Raw genomic sequence first — 22,118 nt, 5'->3', positions numbered from 1 at the left:
CAGGTTCATCTGTAAAATGAGGATAATAATCTTCATGAGATTTTCAAGATAATTAAATCAGATAATGTATTTAAGCACTTTTAACATTTTAAAGCACTTTATATGTGATAGTTATTATTATTATTGTCATCATCATCAATAACTAACTTTTACTGAGATCATTCTATGTCTTATGTCTCAGGACATACATAGATTTGACTACAGGTAACTTGGAGACTAAAATTCAAGACCTGAAAGAGAATCTAAAGATCATCTACTCAAGCCCCTTTCACCTTCTCCATTTTATGGTTGATTAATCTGGGACCTAGAAATTATATGGTCATCCTCCTGCTCAAGTACCTGCAATGGCTTCCTTATGGGCATTTGGATCAATAACTGTTTTATTGTAATTCACAAGAACAACAAACCCTTACTTTTTGTCTTAGAATCAATACTATATATTGGTTCCAAGGCAGAAGAGCAGTAAGGGCTAGGCAGTGGGGGTTAAGTGACTTGCCCAGGGTCACATAGCTGGGAAGTGTCTAAGGCCGAATTTGAACCCAGGACCTCCCATCTTTGGGCCTGGCCCTTGATCCTCTGAGCCACCTACCTGTCCCCATGAAGGGACCTTTGAAAATACTCTAGACTTCCTTGGAATTCTCTAGTACCGGGATGGAAAGCAAACATGCTCCTTGGTCCATATACTTGGTCTGACAGGCCAGCTAAACTTTGTGAGGGTAGCCATCGGGTCTTAGACCCCTGGTGAACCAGGGCTTTGCTCACCCAGCATGTGAAGACTGCTTCGGCCGAACAGACAGAAGAAACCAATAAGAAGGTTCAATGGCTGAGATGGTGATGCAGCAAAGCACTGTGGAGTGCTTAGGGCGTGTTTGAGCACAAAAGACAACACGGCCATCCAATGCAGCTGAGGAAGTCTCCAGGTGTAATGATTTTTCGTGCCACTGGACCCAGGCTTCCAACGCCGAGAGAGTGGGACTGTCTCTGTGCATCGACTTTTCCACTTAAATCTCCTTCATGCACAAGTGTCTTTGTGCACCCTCATCTATCATAGAGGAAAACGCACAAAGACAATCGTCATCCTCGGTTACCGAGAAGACTACTACTATACTATAATGTAATTCACACTATATGAACTCACATTTATACAGAGCTTTCAGGTTTCTAGTCTTTTCCTCACAAAAATCTTATGAAGGAGGTTAAATATTTCTTCATTTTATATATGAAGAAACTAAGGCTCATAGAATTTGAGTGGCTTTCTCAAAGTTACAAAGCTAATATTAGAATCCAGATCTTCAGATTTGTCAGTTGATATAGCTATTGAGTGGCAGAATCAATCCTGTAAGATGATACCCTGTCTTCCTCATTTCCTGACCCTTTCAACATAGTGCATCTAGTGTTAAAGACACTCAGTTAACTGTTTTAAGTGCCTACTATGTGCCAGGCATTGGTGCTAAGAACTAGAGATACAAAGGCAAAAAACCAATTCCTAGACCCAAGGAGCTCACAGACTAATGGATAAGTCAAGCTATTGACAGGATAAATTAAGAGTAACCCAGAGGGAAGGCAATATTAAAAAAGGAGATTGGGAAAGGCTTCTTGCAGAAGGTGAGATTTTAGTAAGGACTCAAAAAAAGCCAAGGAAGCCTGGAGGTAGATATGATGAGAGAGAGAATTACAGGTGCAGGGGGCAACCAAAGAGTACCAGAGAATTTCATATTTGCTCCTGGAGGCAATAGGAAGGCACTGGAGTTTACTGAGTAGAGGCAGGTGACATGATTAGACCTCAGCTTTAGGAAAATCATTTTAGTGGCTGAATTGGAGGGTGGATTAGAGTAGAGAGAGACTTGAGGCAGGCAGACCCCAAAAGAAGCTATTGTAATAATCCATAGATAGAAGAGACCTCAAAGACCATCTAGTTAATTTTTAGTAAGTTTCAGATTTGATTCCAGAGGAAGGACTCTTTAGTTGTAACATGGTGAGTCTAATGCATATGTTATAATAATAAAGTTTGTGAAAAACAAAAATTCACTTTAAATTTCTCCTTGTATATATTCTAGGCCAGTGATGGTGAGCCTTTTAGAGGGGCGGGTGATGTGAGAAAAATACTCAGGTGCCCGTGTAGTGGGAGGGGAGCAACCTGGCCCCACATCCTTCTGGATTTCTAGTAATGAGCTCTGGTGAACTCTGTGCTAGGGCAACGATGTGTGTACCAACAGAGAGGGCTTCAAGTGTCCCCTCTGGCAAGTGTGTCATAGGTTCACCACCATGGTTCTAGTCCACTTATGTCTTAAGAGAATTCACTTGTCCCTCCTTTCATCCAACTAGGAATATGCCTAGTCTAGATTATGAAAACCCTATGGTAATAGGTAGGGACAATGCCTTGCATTCTGTAGACATTCACTAGATGTCTGATGATAAAAAGTGAATTGAAATGTGCTGTATGTTATGGAGAGAGGATAAGTTTAATTTTACATCTGTTTGTAAAGTTGTTTTGTGGAAGAACATGCACACTCTTGTTTGCACTTAATTATTGTTTTACTAGCAACTTGATACATTTTATCCCATTCAACAGGAAAAATAAATAATGCCAAACTCAAGAAGACTGATTAAAATGTGTGAAGGCAATAAGCAATTTTAACCAATTCATATATTGTTGTTTAGTTCCTGACTCATCATAATCTCCTTTGGGATTTTCTTGACAAAGATTGTTGGGTTTGTCATTTCCTTCTGCAACTCATTTTACAAATAAGTAAATCAAGTCATTCAGAACTATGAATTGTCTAGGGTCATTCAACTATTAAGTGCTTGAAGCTAGATTTGAACTGAAGTCTTCCTGACTCCAGGTCCACTACTCTATCCTGTGTGTCACCTACCTGTCCTATGTAGTACAGAGTATTAATATCACATTAGAAAGTCACTGTAATATGATTGGGAGTAAAAATCTCAGTTCTGCCACTTCCCAGCTTTATAACTTGATCTAATTATCCCTTGAACCTCAATCATCTGTTAAATGGAGATGATCTTGGTCTGCTTATCTCAAAAAGGTTTATGAAACTCAAGATAATGAATTATAAAGCACTTTGCAACTGTAAAATGCTCCTGAAATATAAGGTGTTGGAGTACCAATATGATTAAATTCCTTCCTTGTAGGTCCTAATTGCTAAGAACATAGCTGTAGAGTGTGTAGTTCCAAGGGAAAGACCACTGAATTTGGAATCAGAGAATGTGGATTTGAATTGTATCTCTGTCACTTCCTTCCTGGATGACCTTAGGGAATGTTATCTAACTCCTATGGACTTCAGACTCCAAATCTACAAAATGAGAAGGCTGAACTGGAGATCTTCCTCTTGGAGAAGAGCAGACTCAGGGCCAATTTGATCCTGATTTTAGTCCTTAAAGACCTGGAGGATATTACAGTGGACAAGAGAAGCGCCTTATTCTCTCTGACTCCAGAGGGCAGAACTAGATTGGGAGCAATAGCTGGGTAAAGAGACAAATCTTGGCTGATATAAGGGAAAATTACCTAGGCATTGATGTCATTGTTCAGTTGTTCAGTCACGTCTGATGCTTCATGATCATAGCTATGCATGGGATGCTCTTGACAAGGATATTGGAGTGGTTTGCCATTTCCTTCTCTAGTGGATCTGGTGGATCCTTTTTGATTTGCCCAGAGTCACACAGAGAGGAACCATCTGAGGCTGGATTTGAATTCAGGTCTTCCTGATTCCTGGTCTATCACTGAGCCACTTAACTTCCTCTTTTCACAAATATTAGACCTATGCAGAAATGGAAAGAACTGTCTTGGAACATACTGGGTCTTTGAGGAAAGGCTGAATGATCACATGCCAATATGCTAAAGAAGAAATTCAGCTATGAGTTAGTCTCTGAGTTTCCTTTTAATTTCTATTTTCTTTGTTCTGAAACATCCTGGGATATGTGATATCTTTACTTAAAACAGATTCTCCTGCCCAACTAGCCTTACTAGTATTATTTCCCTATATTACTTCCAAATGGAGAGATATTGTCATGAGCTTCAGAACTCATTTGGTTCAACCCATTCTTTCTTTATATATAATGAAACTGAGGCTAAGAAATGATATGTGTGATGAATGCATAGATCTCTGCTTTTTTGCTTGTTTCTTTGTGTATTCATGTATATATGTGTTTTTTCAATGAGATAATTAAAACAGAGCTAAACTGGGAAAAACACTAGTTTTCAGAGTTGTAAGAGCTGAGTTTTAATCCTGAATCTTTCACTTTTTGATCTGTGTGTAATTTGGCAAGTCATTCAATTTCCCTGGGCCTCAGTTTCTTTTTATTTAAAATAAAATTTTAATGATACTTTCTGTTTCTTACATCACCATTGCTATTCCAAATAATTCTCCCTTTCCCTTTCCAGAGAGCCATCCAATATGGCATGTTGTATTTTAAAGAGGGGAAAAAACCCAGCATAACTGATTGACACATTAAAAAAATCCTAAAATATGGCCAGTGTGTAACACCTAGGGGCCTCCCACCTCCATAAAGGGATAGATAGGAGATATATTCTCATATCTCTTTGTTCATGTCCTGCTTAATCTCTAATTTTGTTACATCTACTTAACATTTTTGTTTAAATTTAGACCTTCTCTCACTTTCCCACACTATAGAAGGCATTGTCTGGCAAAATATATAGCTATACCTTTCATGTTTCCACTTCTTGGTTCATTCAAGGTGAACATTCACCAAGTTATTCTTCAAATATTAAATCTGTAGCTACATACAGTGTTCTCCTAGTTCTACTCAGTCCACTTTTCCTTATCCTATGTAGTTCTTTCCACATTAAAAAAAATTGATCTGCTCATCATTTCTTATGGCACAGTAGTATTCCTTCACAATCAAATACCACAATTTGTTTATGGACATCCCTTGATTTTCAGTTCTTTGCTGCTACAAAGAGAGCTGCCATAAATATTTTAGGACTTAAAAATTCTTTTCATTTTCCCCTGATCTCCTTGGGAAACTCACCCAGCAATAATATCACAGTTTTATAGTTCTCTGAACATAATTCCAGATTGTTCTCCAAAATGGTTGGATCAGTTCACAGTTCCATCAACAGAATACTAGTGTTTCCACTTTTCCACATCCCCTTCAATATTTGTCATTTTAGCCAGTCTGATGGATGTGAAATGATACTTGAGAATTGCTTTGGTTTGCTACTTCTATTTGGGGTGTGTGTGTGAGGATGTCATTATTTTTTCTGTTTAGGTTGTGGTAGTTAATGCTTTAAACTATTTTCTTGGCTCTACTTCTTTCTGCCTCAGTTCAAATCTCTCTTTCTGTGTTTCTCTATATCCATCACATCCATCATTTCTTTGCTTCAATTTCTTTATCTTTAAAAAGAATGGGTTAAACTAGAATTCTGAGGTGTCTGCAAGTATCTCTCCATTTGTAAGTGGTGTAGCTAGACAATTCTAGTCAGTCCAGCCTTGCATTCAGTAGTTGGAGGAATGGAGACATGAAGGAAGATTGTATTTGGGTTTGGCCAGGGGAGTCTGTATTGAGCAAAGATATCACATTGCCTAGCATATGAAGATCCAGACACACAGACACCAATAATAAGCCTTGTCAAAAGCCATTAGAGTTCCTTGACAAAAGAGTGAATATATACATTCATATGAAATTAGCATCATTCAGTTACAGCCCTTCTCTGTCCCAATGCCCCTCCCCAGTGCTCATCTCCACAAGTAAGAACACCATCACAAGAACTATCTGTGAATGCAAAAGTTTACAGTGTTATGCATAAACCATACATAAGCATTCAGCGAAATAATTTTTCCTAACCTTTACAGGGCAGGGCAAGTGTTGGAGAAAGTATTTAACCAACCTCCCTTCCCATCCCCCTGTTAGTATTTCCATTCCAAATGTGAACAAACCCTCTTCTCTGTTACTTATGCATTACTTGCTTATGGATGATGGTACTAAGATGTTTATAGAATCTTATAAATCTGGGGGTTGTTCTTCAGCATGAGAGGAGGGTACTCTCCCCAGATTTTGAATTTGAAACAAACTTGGATATTTTTGTGGTCTCTCAGAGGCCATGAAGCAAATCATGGGCAATTAATGTAAGTCGTGCTGTTCCTTGTGTCTCAGATGAAACTAGCCAAAAGAATGATCTTCTTAATGGTTATGGACTGATAGATGGCTTCTTGTTAAGAAGGTGATGCATGGTGTAGGAGTTTAATAGAACATTTGGACTGGTGGTGCTAATGGAAAGCTCTGGTGAAGCACACTTTGCCAGTGAAACAAAGGCACTGTGCAATTCAGGTCCAATTAATCACTAAGAGAACAGCTGTGTTAGACCCCTAAGCTAATTTACTAATATGGATATGGCTTAAACTGGGCCGCTGTGGTTGTTGGTTAATGCACTGGAGTAACAAATTTTCTGTCTGTAGTTGGGAGGACGTGGTTTTTAAATACATTAGCAGCCAGAAGGGAAACTACTATTCATTCAAGTGCAATCAGCATGAAATACTTAAATGAGATGTATTTGGGGCTCATTTGGAGCTCGAGAATATAAGGGCCATGGTTGAGACACAGAGATATTTAAGATTCAGATGCTTGATGAAAAAGTTAAACATTTTAAAAAATTAGCAGGCTGTTTTAATTGATAGAAAACTTTGGTTAAAGAAAATTAACTTCACCCTGCTTTATTATGCCTAGCCTTCATGACTATAGTTTCTTTTGAGTCACTGGGTGGCTTAATAGACTATTTAACTATATATTGCTTCTACAGATTTTAGTCTAATTTATGACTGACATACTTACTTAGCTGCGCGGGACTTTCCAAAACTTTCCAATCATACCAAAAATGAATTAGAAGGTGGAAGAGGGTGAGATTAATTTTTAGTTTAAATAACATACTCATAAAAGAATATTTATGTCAAAGAATAAATTGCAAAAATACTTAAAATTTTAGTGTGTAATATGTTACAGATGAATCCAGAAGTGTTAACCAGTCCTGGCATGCCATCTCAATATTGCTAGACAGATTCTCAAAAACATTTTTAAAAATGAAATTGAAGCAAATTTAGTAGATTTGCCCAGATCATGCTATAAGTGCCAGATTAGACTAAAGGAAATTTTTCTTAGTCTCTGATTAACATTTAGAAAGAAGTCTTGACATAATCAGAGATTTCAGAAATCAGAAAATTTCAGATCTTTTCAGTGGCTCTTTCTATGACCCTTATTTTGGGACAAATTGTGTTGATTTTAGACTCAAAAAGGAGTCAAGGTATCATCTAGTCTAATTTACTCATTTTTGGACAAAGAAAGTCAGCCCAGAGTAATATAAGCAATGTGACAAAATTGAGATTCAAACCTTAGTCCTCAACTCTAACTCCAGGGTCCTTTCTCCTATACCACCTCTTATATTGTAGTTATTTCTAGTTTTAAGTTTGCATGTCTAGTTTATAGCATTTTTTGGAAGGCAGGCCAGAATTTGTTTGGGCAAGTAGTTTCAAGACTTACCCAAGAGGCTATGCGACTCAGTGGATAGAAAGCCAGGCCCAGAGATGGGAGATCTAGGGATCAGAACACTTCCTAGCTCTATGATCCTGAACAAGTCACTTAACCTCAACTGCCTAGCCTTTACCACTTTTCTACCTTGGAATCAATATGCAGAATTGATATATATATGGAACTCCTAATGTGGAACTGCCTGTGCAGATTTAGAGAAACTTGGAAACTGGGAACTTAAGTGACTTGCCGAGGGACACAAAGAAAATATTATGTCAGATGCAAGAACTGAACTGAGGTTTCCTTGATTTCAAAACCTCCTATCTGTTATACTATATTCTCTTTCTTCCCTTCTTTTCCTTAGTCCTCCCTCTTCTCCTCCTCTTCTATCTCTATCATTCTTTCTCTCTCACTATACACATACATTATATATACACATATATAGCCACATATATGTATATGTATATATATACACATTTATGTATTTATGTTTGTTTATTCTTTTTTTTTAAAAGAAAAGTTTTCTGACTTTTCTTTTTCCTTCTGTTCTCCATTTTCTGGACCAAGTCCTGCAGAAGCTTAAATTCACAGCAAGATATTTTTTTTTTGTATCAAAGAAAAGGAAAAGCCTTGAAAGTGAAATATTGTCTCTAGGGCGACCCTTTAAAATGAAATTTTCTGGGTACTGATTAAATCATAGTGGTGAGGGGTAGGCACTTCACAAAGAAACTTTTTTTCATTCTTGATATGAAATTACAATACAAAATTATTTTTTAGAGAGAAAAGCTGAACACAGATTGACTTAAGGACACTTAAAAAAATCCAATAAAACTACCCAGTTTATAATAGGAAGAAGTTTACTTGGTATTTCTCATTTTCTTCAGAGAGAGACTGGGACTTTCTATATATCACTGGATGATGTGCACCTCTTAGATAAGATCATTGGGAGAACCATTTTAGGGAAGAAATAGAAGTTTTCCTACTTTTGATAGATGTTTTTCCCCAGAAATTAACAAAAAAATAACTTAAGAGCTATATAACTTTGACCTTGTAAGCTGAGAGCCACAGCAGCCTTGTATCCAAATTAGCTTGAAAGCATGTGTGCATTCCTACCCCCTGTGGCCTAGTTTATCCTATAGATCCTGTCACTAAAGAATTCAGCTAAACACAAAAGACCCTCAGGTAGAGAAAGGCTGGAGGCTGGTAAGGAGGAAGGAGAGGGATCAGTATGACTGATTACAAGCAGCTAGCTATAGGCAGTGGCACACACAAACAGAATCCTTCAGGAAAGGTTATGAATAAGCATCTACTCCTCCAGGCTAGGAAATAGCTTTTTGGACCATTAGCAGTTAAAAAAAAACAAAAAACAAGCTGTTGAATTGGGGTTCTGTGTACCATTAAAAATGAACAAGAATAATTAGTGCCTTGCTCAATATAATGAAAGTCAGCCTTAATAACCAGTTTATCTTTCTGCCTTTCTGCCCCTATGCTATGAACAATTGCAGTATTATGTAATAATAATATTATAATCATGTGAGTCACAAGGCAATTAGCATCTGTGATTCACTCCAGTATTTCAATCATGACTTAATAACAAAATGTCAAATGTCAGGTCATTGACATTTCAGTTGTCCAAAGCCACAACATATTTTGGGATGGTTTTCCTGAGAGTAGCTTTCAATCATAGAAGCATGATTTTGATCTGGAAGTCTTTTGAGATCAAATAGAACCTTTAATAGATCTCTGGCAATCTAATAAAACCTATGAACCTCTTCTCACAATAATATTTTTAAATGCATAAAATGAAATATATGAGTATGAAAGAAATCAAATATATTGAAATATAGTCATCAAAGTATTTTTGAAAAGATCCTGGACCCTAGATTAAGAACCCCCAGTCTAGGACAATGCTTTACAGATGAGGAACTGAGGCCCCAAAGAGCTTAAATGACTTGGCTAAAGACATACAAGTAGTAAGTAGCAGAACTAGATTGAAACCCAGGTCCTCCCACTCCCAAAACATCACTGTGTTCTGATACCTCGGAGGATAGCCAGGAATTTTATGAAGATTGCTAATTCTCTAGTAGAGATAAACTGTCACTGAAATTCTATTCTAATACTTCATTCTGGCCTGGAAATGAGCCTGGGTTGTCAAAGGCCACTCCAGTGAAGCCATCCCAATCAAACTGCACATCTTTGAGTGTGGGCCTCATGGGGATAGGCAATCATAAGAAGCCTAGTAGCTAAGTGCAGAGAAACTCATCAGTGGGAGGATGGCCACTAAATAACTAATTAGTTGATTGATGTCTTTGTACACAGCAATTCCTGAAACTCTACCATGGCAATAGTGGATTGAAGAGAACATCCACTGTGGGGAAGCCATGGCTCTTATTGAATGTTAAGGACTACTATAAATGTAAGTTGCTCTTCCCAATTTTTCAACAGATTTACTTAGATTTCCTGTTTGGCTCTTTTTCCTGCTCGATTTCACATTTACCTGTTGTTGACAGTGGTAGCTGCTGGTCCAATAGATAGAATGCTGGCCCTGAACTCAGGAAGACCTGAGTATAAATCTGGCCCAGATAACTCCCTAGCTATGCTACTCTGGGCAGTCATTTCAAATTCTGTCTGCTTCTGTTTTCTAAACTGTACAATGGGGATCATAGCATCTGTTTCCCAGAGTTATAGTGAAAATCAAATGAAATATTTGTGAAGTGCTTAGCATAGCTCTGGCACATATTAGATCCTTAATAAATGCCCTTCCTCTCCTTTTCTTCTTCTCTCACCCTTTCTTCCCTCACTCTTCCCCCTCCCTCTTCCCTCTTTCTTCCTTTTCCCTTTTTTCTCTTCCCTTTCCCTTCCTTTCTTCCCTATTCCTTTCCCCTTCCCAAATATATAAATATCAGATTTTAGAATCAACAATAGCTACAACAAGCATTTACTAAATACCTACAGATGACCAGACACCATGCTAGGAAAAGAAAGACAAATGAAAATAGATGCTTCTCTCAAAGTAGTAGGAGCTCTATTTAGGGGATCAGGAGTGGGGTTAGTATGGGTTGGAGTGGGGAAGAAACATATGAGCTAAATCCAAAATACATGCAAAGAAGAAGCAAAGTGGTTTTGATGAACGGAATTTTGGGTTTGTGTAAACAGAATTTTAGAATGTTAAACTTGGACAGGATGTCTGAGATCATCTTCTTACAAAAATCACAAGTGGCTACCTAGCCTCTAACCTTGTGTGGGTGTATCAAAATGTATGAAGAATGTAATTAGCTTGAGAGCAGAAGCCTCTTTTGTTTTGTTTTTGTCTCTATGGTATAGCCCAGTGATAGTGAATCTTTTAGAGACAGCAAACTTTATACCACTTGAGCCACCACTTTACCCTAGATAGGGGGAGGAGGAAGTGCTCCCATTGGGCTGCTGGGCAGAGGGGTGGGTGATGGGAGAAAAGTCCTCAGACATGTATGGAGAGGGGGAAGGAAGTAACTGCCTCTGGCATGCATACCAAAGGTAAGCCAACATATAGCTCTAAGGCAGTGATGGTGAACCTTTTAGAGATGTGAGAATTGTCCTCAGGTGCATGTGGAGAGGGGCAGGGGAGCAATGCAACCCATGTCCCTCTGGATTTCTAGTAACTAACAACTCTCATACATTTTAATATATTATCCATCTGGTTTTTGGCATGATGCTTATTTGCTTTCAGATATCATAAACTCTGGTAATGATAGTCAATAAACAGGCTTTGCTATATTTCTAAATACTAACAGATGATTTCTGTGCAGAATGAGATGAGGCAAATGGTGTTTGTGTTTATATATTGGTGAAACCAAAAGGTATCAGCTAGCAAGCTTTGTTCTAAGGTCATGTTTGCGAATTTATGGCACCCGTCCCAGAGGGGGCTGCTCCACTCCCCCTTTCCACCACATCTGAGGACGTTTTTCACTTCACCTGCCCCTCTGCCCAGCAGCCCAATGGGAGCACTTCCTCCCTCCCTTGTCAAGGGTAAGGGAGAGAGGCTCACATGCAGTGTGAGGGTACAATTTGGGCACTCAGTCACTATTCTAAGGGAAAGCTCTAAACTTTTATTTGAGGTAGTTCATCTGCTTTTGTACTATAGCTCTGCCATTGTTCTTCTAGAATCCTTTCCCACTGTTATTCAGAAATGATTCTGGTAGCTATTATCAACTCCTCCTCAGGAAATCTTCCTTCCTTCCTCAATGAATTCAATGCACACTTTCTTCTTCTATAGCCTATCATATCCTTCCCTTCTATGAGAGTACTTCCATACGTATATATCAACACTCCCTCAAGTGTTCTTAACTTTTCAGTTTGTCAATCTATTTCATTTTTATAACTAGTTCTCCTCTTCACCATAGCTACACAGAGAGAAGACTTTCCCTTTGGTTTTTCTTTCACCCATAAGTATTCCACTTATATGTTCATGAACTCTGAATATCCTTTATATAATTATAATGTTTTGTTTTGAAAGATAGAACCCTTTCCCTTTGCCTTTCAATTCAGTGGGGATTCAGATGGAAGCAGATAGCAGTTTGTATCTCCCTAACTACTAGCTGCTTCCCTGCTTCCTATAAACATGTCCATGTCTCCCTCATCCTTCTTCTCTTGAATTTCCCTTACTGACAGTCATCATCCTTTATCTCTCCTTCTCTTCTCAGCTAAACTCCTTAAGAAAGCTCTTTATTCTCTCTATTTATAGGTACACTGAATTCCAAACCCTCTGCAATCTGGCTTCCAGTTCAACCAAAGCTCCTCTCTCCAAAGCTATCAATGATCTCCTATTTGAAGAATCTAGTGGTCTTTTTTTCCATCCTGATCTTTATCTTCTTATAGTCTTTGATCCTAGTGATCACCCTCTTCTCTTAGATACCCTTTCTTCTCTAATTTTCATGACATATTATTCTCTTCTAGTTTTCCTCTCTGAATCTTTATCTTCTTTGCTATATCTACATGCAGAGACAAATCTTTCCCTTCCTCTCCACCCTGACTGCTGCTACTCTTATGTGAGCCCTTAATATTTTATCTGTGCATTATTCAGTAGCCTGTTTGTTAATATCCTTACTTCAAGTCTCCCCTCATTCCAATTCATTCTCCACTGAGCTACCAAAGTAAATTTTTTAAAGCATGTGTGATAATGTCACCTCCCCTTGCTCCCAGCTTGAACTCAGTAAGCTTCAGTGGCTCCCCATTACCTCCAAGATCAAGTATGAAATGTTGCACTTATCATTTAAAACCCTTCACCACCTGTGTTCATCCTACTTTTTAAAGTCACTTTATACTTTACTACTTTCTGAGTTCTTTAAATCAAGCAACTGGCCTTCTTATTGTTGTTTGTACTTGAAATGCTATCTCCTTTATTGACTTGCCTTTTCATTGACTGCCCCCATGCCTGGAATGCTCTTCCTTCACACTTATATTCCCTGACTTCTTTGACTTCCTTTAAGAATCAGTTCAAATCCTACCTTGAGCAGGAAATCTTTTCTAATCTCCTTTTTCTCTTCCTACTCCCCCAGTGACTCCAAAATTACTGTTGGTTTACATTGTATATATCTTTTACATGCATAATTGTTTGTATGCTTTCTCCCTTATTAGAACATGGACTCCTTGAGGTCAGGAAGTATGTAGTTGCCTTTCTTTGTATTCCAAACACTTATAGACTGGTTATTACGTAAACTATTGAGGTCTCAGCAACTTATGAAGTCTAAGGCATGGAGGAATTGCTACTTGCATTGGTAGAGAGTGTATTCTTATCAGTAAAATAATAGGCACTTTACATACTAAAATATTGAAGTAAATATAACTTAATGCAAGGACACATTACGTCTTATTATACAGTGACTTTTCCAACCATGTCTTTATCAGAGCAAGTGAAGGTAGGAATTTCAGAATCTAATGACTGAGATGTTGAAAGATGATGGTGCTCACATAAACTTTGTAATACTGGTTTTTCTGTGGCCTTCCCTGAGAATTAATGATGGGAACTGACCAACTCTGAGGAGCCGCCCTCCTTCCAAGCTTTTGGTTCCAGTTACCAGGAGCCTGATTTATATGGGCTGGCATAGTCATCCAGAGAATTTAATAAACTTTCCCATTCAAATTGACTTAACCCTGGGAAAAATAGGACATTAAAGGGAAAAAAAAACAACTTAATAGCTAGGAACTAAGCTGTGAAATGAGGAAATCTAAGCATTTGCTCATGAGAACCATTAGTAATGTGTACAATATTTGTGAGAGAACGGTGGGACACAGCAACTGAAATAGACTTGCTGTAACCTCCTATGCTATATAACTGGAAAGTACAATGAATTTTTAAAAAAATAATTCAGAAGACCTGAATTCAAATTCTGGCTCTTCTATTTATGACATGTATAACAGTGGGCAAGACCCTTAACTATTTTTTCCATGTTCTCTTCATCTGTGAAATGAAAAATGTTGAAATCTTTAAGTCTTTAAGTCTTTAAGGTTGGTTCCAAATATCCAAAAAGTACCATCATGATCTGTTGACTGTGTAACATTATAATGAAATGATATCTTCAAACCAGGAAGTGATTCCAATTTCTTGGCATCCTCAGGTTTCATGATACAGGGGGAAAAAAGATAATCCTAATAAACCCCATGTCTAAGAAAGGCTTCAAAAGGCATCTCTTACAAAAAAGTGCTCTTGACTCAAGCACTACCTTTATTTCTTTGGGTTTACCTGTGCTCCTGAGAACACTTTCTTCTCCCTTTGTCCATCTCCTTCCCCATAGGCTGCTATAACTACCCTATTTAACAAGCCACTGAAAGATTATAAAGAAGAATGATTAAAATTGCTATAGCAAATAATAAATATTTTCAAAGAGCAGTTTATACTTCCCTTTTCTTCCTCTGTCTCTATTTTTTTTTCTGTTGATAATAGCTCACCTTCATGGCTTTTAGGGTTAGCAAAATGATGTCCTCACAGCAAACAAATGAGGTTTAAGGTAGGTAGAACACATAGGTTTTATTGGCAAGGAGGAGTCAGCCTATTATTTAAGAAGTGTAGAGAACTACCAGTAAGGAACCTTCCTTTTGAAATGGAAGTTAGCAACTGCTCTGCAGTTATTACTCTAAGAGAGTTCCTGGTGGTTCTGAAAAGTTCAGCCTTGCTTAGGGTCACTCACATAGCCACTATGTTTTGGGCAAGACTTGAACATCTATGTCTTCCTAATTCAAGAATTAGCTGTTTAATTATTATGCCACAGTTGTCTTTCAGTGCAAATGCTTTTTTGTATTCTCATTTTGCAGGGAGTAATAATAATAACAGCTAACAATATATTGCTTACCATGTACATACAATTATTAGCCCATTTGAACCTTACAACAATCCTAGGATGTAGGTAATATTATTATCCTCATTTTGCAGGTGAGGAAACTGAGGCACAAAGAGGTTAAATGATTTTCTCAGAGTTCCCTAGCTTATAAGTACCAGAGGCAGAACTTGAATTAAATTCTTCATACTTTAAAACTCATTCTTTTCTTTCTCTTTGTATTTTCACTGTTTCCACATTGTTTCTCCTTTCTCCCCTTTCCTTTTATTTATTTTTCCCCTCTCCCTTGAATTTTGAATTTTCCTTTAATTGAACATGCTACTTTTAAAAGTATTTCTTTTATTTATTGAATAAAATTTTATATTTTTAGTTCTAAATTTTAAAAGTAGAATGATTATATATGTATACATACATATATATATATACAACCTTTTTGTATTCAGTCTGCTTTTAAAACTAAATACTGTAAATATAAAAATTTATTCAAGAAATATAAGAAATGCTAAAAAACATTAACTTAGGAGGTGATGGAACTTGACAGGAAAAAACATTCAAGGCTACCAGTATGTCCATACTCTCAGATAAGGGAGGTATAAATCAAGGCCTTTTCTCTGTTAACCTGATTTCATGATCTTGTTTTCATCTATAGTTTCCCGCAGGGAAGATGCTATATATATATATATATATATATATATATTCATGTACATGTGTATATACACATACACACATATGTATTTATATTTAAAACATATATGTTGCAGGCTATTTGTGGGTATAATTGAAGGGACTGAATGTAGGAAAAGACTTTTGAAAACAAGAGTTATGGCAAGCCCCAGTATATTCAATTAAATCAAGTGTGGTGTGAAGTACAGCTTAAAGAATTCCTGGAGTAGTATCTCTGCATATTCATTTCCTGACTTCAGCCTTATTTTTAAGATAATTGTAGAGCTCTTTACCTCAATCCCTGATCTATTCTGTTGTGTTTTTTCTCCCTTAACTGAAATTACCTTTTTAATTATAGACAGAGTTTGTGGTTTCCTACTTTCTTACTACCGCCCTGGCAAGTGACTGGTGTTTGTAAGGAGAGAGCTTTGAGCTGATAGGCCTAAGAGATGCTAACTCTTGCATAGGGTCAGAGCAAAAAGAAAAATGCCTTCTCTGCCTCATTGCCTCCATCACACAGACATTCTCTCTCACATTCCTCTGGACCCCCCACTGCCTTCAGGAATCTTCAGCTACAGGGAAAAAGGGCTGAACTTTGGTCTTGAAAATGAAACCAAAGGGGGTTTGGTGAATTATTAATCTTGCATTTTGAAGCCCTCTCTTTTTTCCCTTACCCCCATACATCTTTTTCTTTAAAAAGGACCAGGAAGAGACTTATTTTGATGAAATAATGTCCCCTTGATGTGTGATTATTTTTGGTTCGAATTATCCTTTGTTTGACCAAATTGATTCCATTTAAGATTTATGTTTATTAGTGCGGTTTGCTTGGCATGAAACATCAACACTTCCATAATTTGGCATTCTACATTTATTCATAGATAAAAGGAGTGTTCTTGGGAAGGAGTTTGGAGTTCATGAACAATATCTATAGGAAAAGGTAGAATTTTGTGAAATAAAAATCAATTAGTAAAGAATATTAATGCAACTTTACTCTTGTCCTTTCTTTCTTACCTTGTCCCTCTCTCTTCATCTCTGTTAAAAAAAAGATCCAATTCAAATCAAGTTTTAACTTTGACCCCTTGCTTTCTAGGAGGCTATAGCCCAAAACAATGATGTGGACAACAGATTTAAATGCTATTAAATTAATAAGCCCCATGAAAATATTTGTTATTTTTAGACTCTATGGCTGCACATTCCAAAAAAGCTGGAAAAGCCCTACCCCTTTTTGTATCTCCTGAGAAAGGGTGGATTCTTTAGGCAAGGTATGCCTTCCACACATTTTAGATTCTTAATTGTCCTACTAACCTTTCTTTGGGAAGCAATAAATCAGTGGGCTCAGTGAATTGCTTTCACATTAAAGATAGAATTCATCTATTTAATCAGGCTTTTGGGTTTGACCTTTAAAAGAAGATGGTAACTCATTTGAAAGAATGCTGCAACTGTATCTGAAGAGAGCCCTGAAACTCCATGGACCCTCTGCAGGCAACATGTGCAACTAAGGACTAGTGCCATGTATAGATACAGAAGGAGAGCTAGAATCTTGATAAGAAAGAGAAGGAAGAAAACGATTCAAAGTCTTAATAGAAGGTTAGAGAGGAAGTGAAGATGGACAGCCTCACATGCATTTGGAGAGATGATGTCGTGTTTGTAAGCTATTATTGTTGTTCAGTTGTTCCAGTTGTATCCAACTTCCTGACCCAATTTGAGGTTTTCTTGGAAATGATACTGGAATGAATCACCAATTTCTTCTACATCTCATCTTACGGATGAGGAAACTGAGGCAAATAGAGTACTTGCTCAGGGTGACAAAACTAGTCATTTTGGGAGGCCAGATTTGGACTTACGTCTTTCTGATTCCATATATGAGCAACTAGGTTGCAGTGGATAGAGTGTAGGGCCTGGAACCAAAAAGACCTATTTGCTCATAGATTTTATATATATATATATATATATATATATATATATATATATATATACATATATATATAAACACACACACATATGTATATATGGGCAACTAAGTTTGTGTACATATATATGTATCCACACAAAAACACACATAGTCCAGTGCTTGTCTTTTGCCAATAATTTTCTATTATAGTAGGAAACCATGTGTACTGCAGAATATCTCAGGCCTATCTCTCCATTGATACTATCAGTCTATAGGGAAGGTGGGACTCCCCAGATGCAAGGGTTGTTTAATGTCCCCAAGAATAGGGAATAGTTTTCTTGGCAGTCAAGAAGTTCTGCTCTTAATTATATTCTGCATTTTGGAAGGGTTATAGAGAAATTGTCTACTTTCTGATATCCTGTAAGCCTATATGTTTGCAGCGGGGAGCTTAGGGTCATTGGAATGATTTCAAATTCTGATGTCCCTGAGGGAGAAGCCTTGGTAAGGGAAAATACCAGAAAGATTTTTAGAGAAAAGCAAACTAGACACATGTTCCCAGGGGAAAGTAGGGGCAAAACAAGGTACAGAAATAATTATTGAGAAAAGCTCCAAAGGATGTAATGCTATGCACATATGAAGTACTTATTAAAAGTTTTTGTAATTCAGTTGAATTGAAAATGAACCCAGTGTCTGTGATAGGGACCAGCACCAAATTGATAATGGATTATGGGTATAAGTGAAATATGGTAAATGGTAGGGGGAGAGGAGAAGAAGAGATCAATACCTCACTACTTCTTCAGGATGCTATGTCCTTTTAATAAACAAAATGAGGAGAGATATACCCATTCTAGTTACTATAGATAACATGCCTAGAATCACCAAATGCTCCCTAACACTCATTGATGAACATAGATGGAGTATTCCTAGTAGGGAGGTATATAATTTGTGATCTAGTTTATTTGGTGAAATCAAATGGGATCAAAATACATTAATAATACTTTCAATAAATTTATTATAAAAATAATGATTTCTAGCACATGCCATTTCTGCCCAGAAAAGTTTGTAACACTTTGTCATTTTATGTTGTGGTGGTGGTGGTGGTGGTTGTGGGGGTGGTATTTGGCAGCTGTGGATAGTGTCAGATTAAATCAGGTCATATTGCCAGTTTAGAGAAGTTAGAGGTGAAGAAAGAGCCAGTATTGAAACCTTCTCTTGAAGGAGGAAGAAGAGGGCACATTTCGTCCACTCTGACCTTATTTATCTCCCAGAATGCTACTGTGGTGAGAGCTATTTATAAGTATAAGGAAATTCCAGTGTAATAGTCCTCTGTCAAATATACTTGCTTTTCTTACTAAAGAATGTGGCAGCTCTCTGGCAGAGCTAGAAAGAAGATTCAGGAAGAGCCAGTCAGAAAGGCAGCCAGGCCCAAGTCAAACCTTTTGCTACCCTTCCTCCCTTAGAAACTGTCCTGGCTGTTTTTCATTTTGGTTATGACTAAAAATTCTGGTTTTTCTCATGATTTCTTGAATTACCCACTGCTGTTCTTATTAGCGTCCCTTAGATAGAAGATGAATTCAAGTAGCAAACATGTTTTCAAGGGAAGTAGGGTATATAGTTACCTCAAGAATCTGCTTCTTTTTCTTTAATGCCCATATGGGTAGGAATAGGTAGTAAATATTCCTGTCAGTCAGTCGGAGTAGAATTTTAAAACATTCAAAGGACAGCAGCAACCAAATATTTTAGATACTCTTTTCTGAATCAGCCTTTTGAGAAGTAAAAAAAAAAGATGAGGTTTTAAGATTGTTTCCAGATTCCCTACTGCTGTAGGAGCCTTCACACCTGAAGCAACACTTTGCTTTTTCTTTCAATTAAGTCCAAAAAATGCTTCTCAACTTGCTCTCTCCTACCACCCAGTGCAAAAGAGACTTTTACAAGATTCTTTCTGTTTTGCCCTCCTTAGACCAGGTTCCCCACATTTTAGACCCAAGTATGATGTTTTTTTCTGATAGTTTCACCAACACTCTTCTGTTTGTAAAAGGATGCTTTCTTTCAGTCTTTTCCTGACAGAGTCAATGGCAGTATATATTTAGATCTCCTGTAAATGTCACTGGTGCTTATGTACTGTATCAAAAAAGGGTTTATGAAGTATCCAGGGAATACTAGGACCTCTGGTGTAAGGTTGGTGATCCTTTTCAGAGTTGCTCGTCTGCCTCTCCCCTAGCTTTCATCTATGGCTCTAAGAAGCTGTAATGTGTGTGGTGGTCATTTGTAGATAAAATTGTCTTGCAGACTGGCTGCTAAACCAGTTTGAGGGTAACCAACAGGCCTCAAACCCATTGGTGAATTTGAGGGGATGTTTACCCCAATTATGGGAAGACTTCCTCCAGTGGAATGAGCCGATGAGAACAGTTCATTTCAATGGTCCCAAAGGCAGCTGAAGCAAGTACTGGTGGAGAGCTTAGATCTTGCTGAGATATAGAAGACACCATATTTCTTCACTCATCTACTTTTATCCTGTGGTGTTGACTTAAAAATAAAAAGACTTTATATAATCCATATCCCATTCTAAATAAATGACTCAGCACCACCATCTAGTGCAGATACTGGAATTTCTTTGAGCAGCTGAAAGTTACAAAAGCCTAAAAATTGCCAATACTAACATTCCCCCAAAGCCAGAAAATTTTCCCCTAAAAGGTTAGTTTTTTGTGGGGGTGCTTTATTTGTGGGCCTTTGCTTCTTATTAAGGGAGGAGCTTTCTCTGCCATGGTTTTAGGAGTTTTCTTTAGAGCATAAGCAGATTTTTATAATTAAAATATAAAATATATTAAGGACTCTGAGCTTTATTCAACTCACTTATTATGGGAGAGCAAATTTTATTTCTGTGTGAAAATTGCAAAAGAATATTGTGGATGGAGCTGGGTTGCTCAATGGATTGAGAACCAGGTCTAGAGAGGGGAGGTCCTGGGTTCAAATCTGACCTCAGATACTTCCTAGCTATGTAACCTTGGGCAAGTCACTTAACCCCAAATGCCCAGCCCTTACTGCTTTTCTGCCTAGCCCTTACTGCTCTTCTGCCTTGGAACCAATACACAGTATTGATTCTAAGGGAGAAGATAAAGGTTTTAAAAAAAAGAATATGTGTCACATTATCTAGATGCTTCTGCATTCCATATCTGTTTTGTATATGTTGACTTTATTTGACTTGTGTTGATGATCTTGCCAAAATTTTCCCTTTTTTAAATTATCTATTAGTGGTATTCTCACTGTCTATGGTGTCAAAAAAAGAGAAGAAAAGAATTGGCCACAGCATATCATAGAATATTCTCTGTATGTCATTTTTTTTCCTTGGCTGTAGTATGATTTAGATTTCAGATGAGCAAATGAAAATGGACATCCCTGAGTGGCTATTTGTAATAGAAAGTTTCCCTGTTTACCTAAGTTGTATTGTATGTGCTATACAGACTATATAGGGATAACTGGATATTACACATGCTTATAAACTCAGAGCAACCAATTAGCAGCATTTGTCTAAAACTAGAAAATGTTCTCAGCCTCTTTGTGACAGTAAAATCTCTCCTTGCTTTAGCACCTTTGAATGTAGCCTTAAAACTAATAGTTTTTAATTTGTTCCCAAGAGAAAACATGACCTTTTATAGCATGATGTTTGGTCCATGCTCTCCACATGTAGTCAATGGTGACCTATGAGACATGTTCGGAGGTGATACTCCAAGGCCAACTGTCCCTAATCTCTTTATACGAATGTTATAGTATTTGAATGTCTTTCCTTTCTTTGGATTGTCATCCTGTATCAAGAAGGATTTTGCTGAAATGCAGCCATGCTATGTGCAGCATATACATACATACATACATACATATATACATATAAACACACACCTCTACATACATATATATGCACATGTGTATACTTAATGGAGCCCTGTTTTTTCAGATTAGTTAGCTGTGGAGAATTAGACCTGAGGAAAAAGAACTTAGAATAGATATATTTTGATAGAAGATAATATAAGAAGACTGAAGATAGTTTTGGAGTTTAGGTTGCTGTAGTTGCTTGGTGAAAGAATCTTGACTGATAAGTCAAAGAATAAGTCTTTCAAAATGGCACATTACACACCAGGAATTATATTTTGAGGGGAAATTAGAGACTCTGTGTTTGTGTTGGGGGGGGGGTGCTTGTGTGTGTGTATGTTTGGGGTTGGGAATGGAGTAGATGGGGAGAGCAAGAGAGATCCAGAGTTTGAACTCAGAACTGATTAAAAATCCAAAGAGCCCATAAGCAATCTCAGTGGAAATCATGGGTCTAGTTTATATTTTCTGAGCAAGGGCAGCTATCCAGGGTGTATGGAGCAAATTCAAGGAATCAGCAATGACTTATATAGTTGATAGTGCTGGACAGTTTGTATACTCAACATTTCATTATTTTCCATTCTTCCTCATGCAGACCCAGCTCCCCAGCAGTGATGCTTGAGGTAGATAGACCCTAAAGGAAAGTGAAAAGAGGCTAGTAGGTAGCATGAAGATATAGGATACCTTAGAAGTATAATGATGAGAGTGGTTGGGGTGGAAGGGGAAAGAATCCTGAAGGAAGAGGTAGGGATGATCTAAGTCAAGTATTGCCAACAGCATGTTAGGTTTTCTGACAGTGGGTCTTAGGCACTGGATTGATTACTCTGAGCAGAGATAAAAACTGACTCTGAGTGCTGAATATTTTAACGTTTATGTTCAGTTAGTACTATAAAATG

General features: G+C 37.5%; 1 protein-coding gene across 8 annotated transcripts in view; it reads left to right on the top strand.

Annotated features, from left to right (window-relative positions):
- The window catches only part of FSIP1 (fibrous sheath interacting protein 1), a 305,434-nt gene that overhangs the window by 266,393 nt on the left and 16,923 nt on the right, over positions 1–22,118 (top strand). Inside the window, exon 14 of one of the 8 annotated variants that reach the window (XM_056810252.1) lies at positions 9,817–9,913. The exons of the other annotated variants lie outside the window; for them this stretch is intronic. Coding sequence (XP_056666230.1) covers positions 9,817–9,913 — 97 coding nt within the window. The remainder of the gene's footprint in view (positions 1–9,816; positions 9,914–22,118) is intronic. 8 annotated transcript variants of the gene reach the window in all.

Source organism: Monodelphis domestica, chromosome 1, assembly GCF_027887165.1.
Source record: "Monodelphis domestica isolate mMonDom1 chromosome 1, mMonDom1.pri, whole genome shotgun sequence".
Taxonomy (NCBI): domain Eukaryota; kingdom Metazoa; phylum Chordata; class Mammalia; order Didelphimorphia; family Didelphidae; genus Monodelphis; species Monodelphis domestica.
The sequence above is the reverse complement of the archived record's forward strand: the minus strand, read 5'-3'. Positions and strand labels throughout refer to the sequence as shown.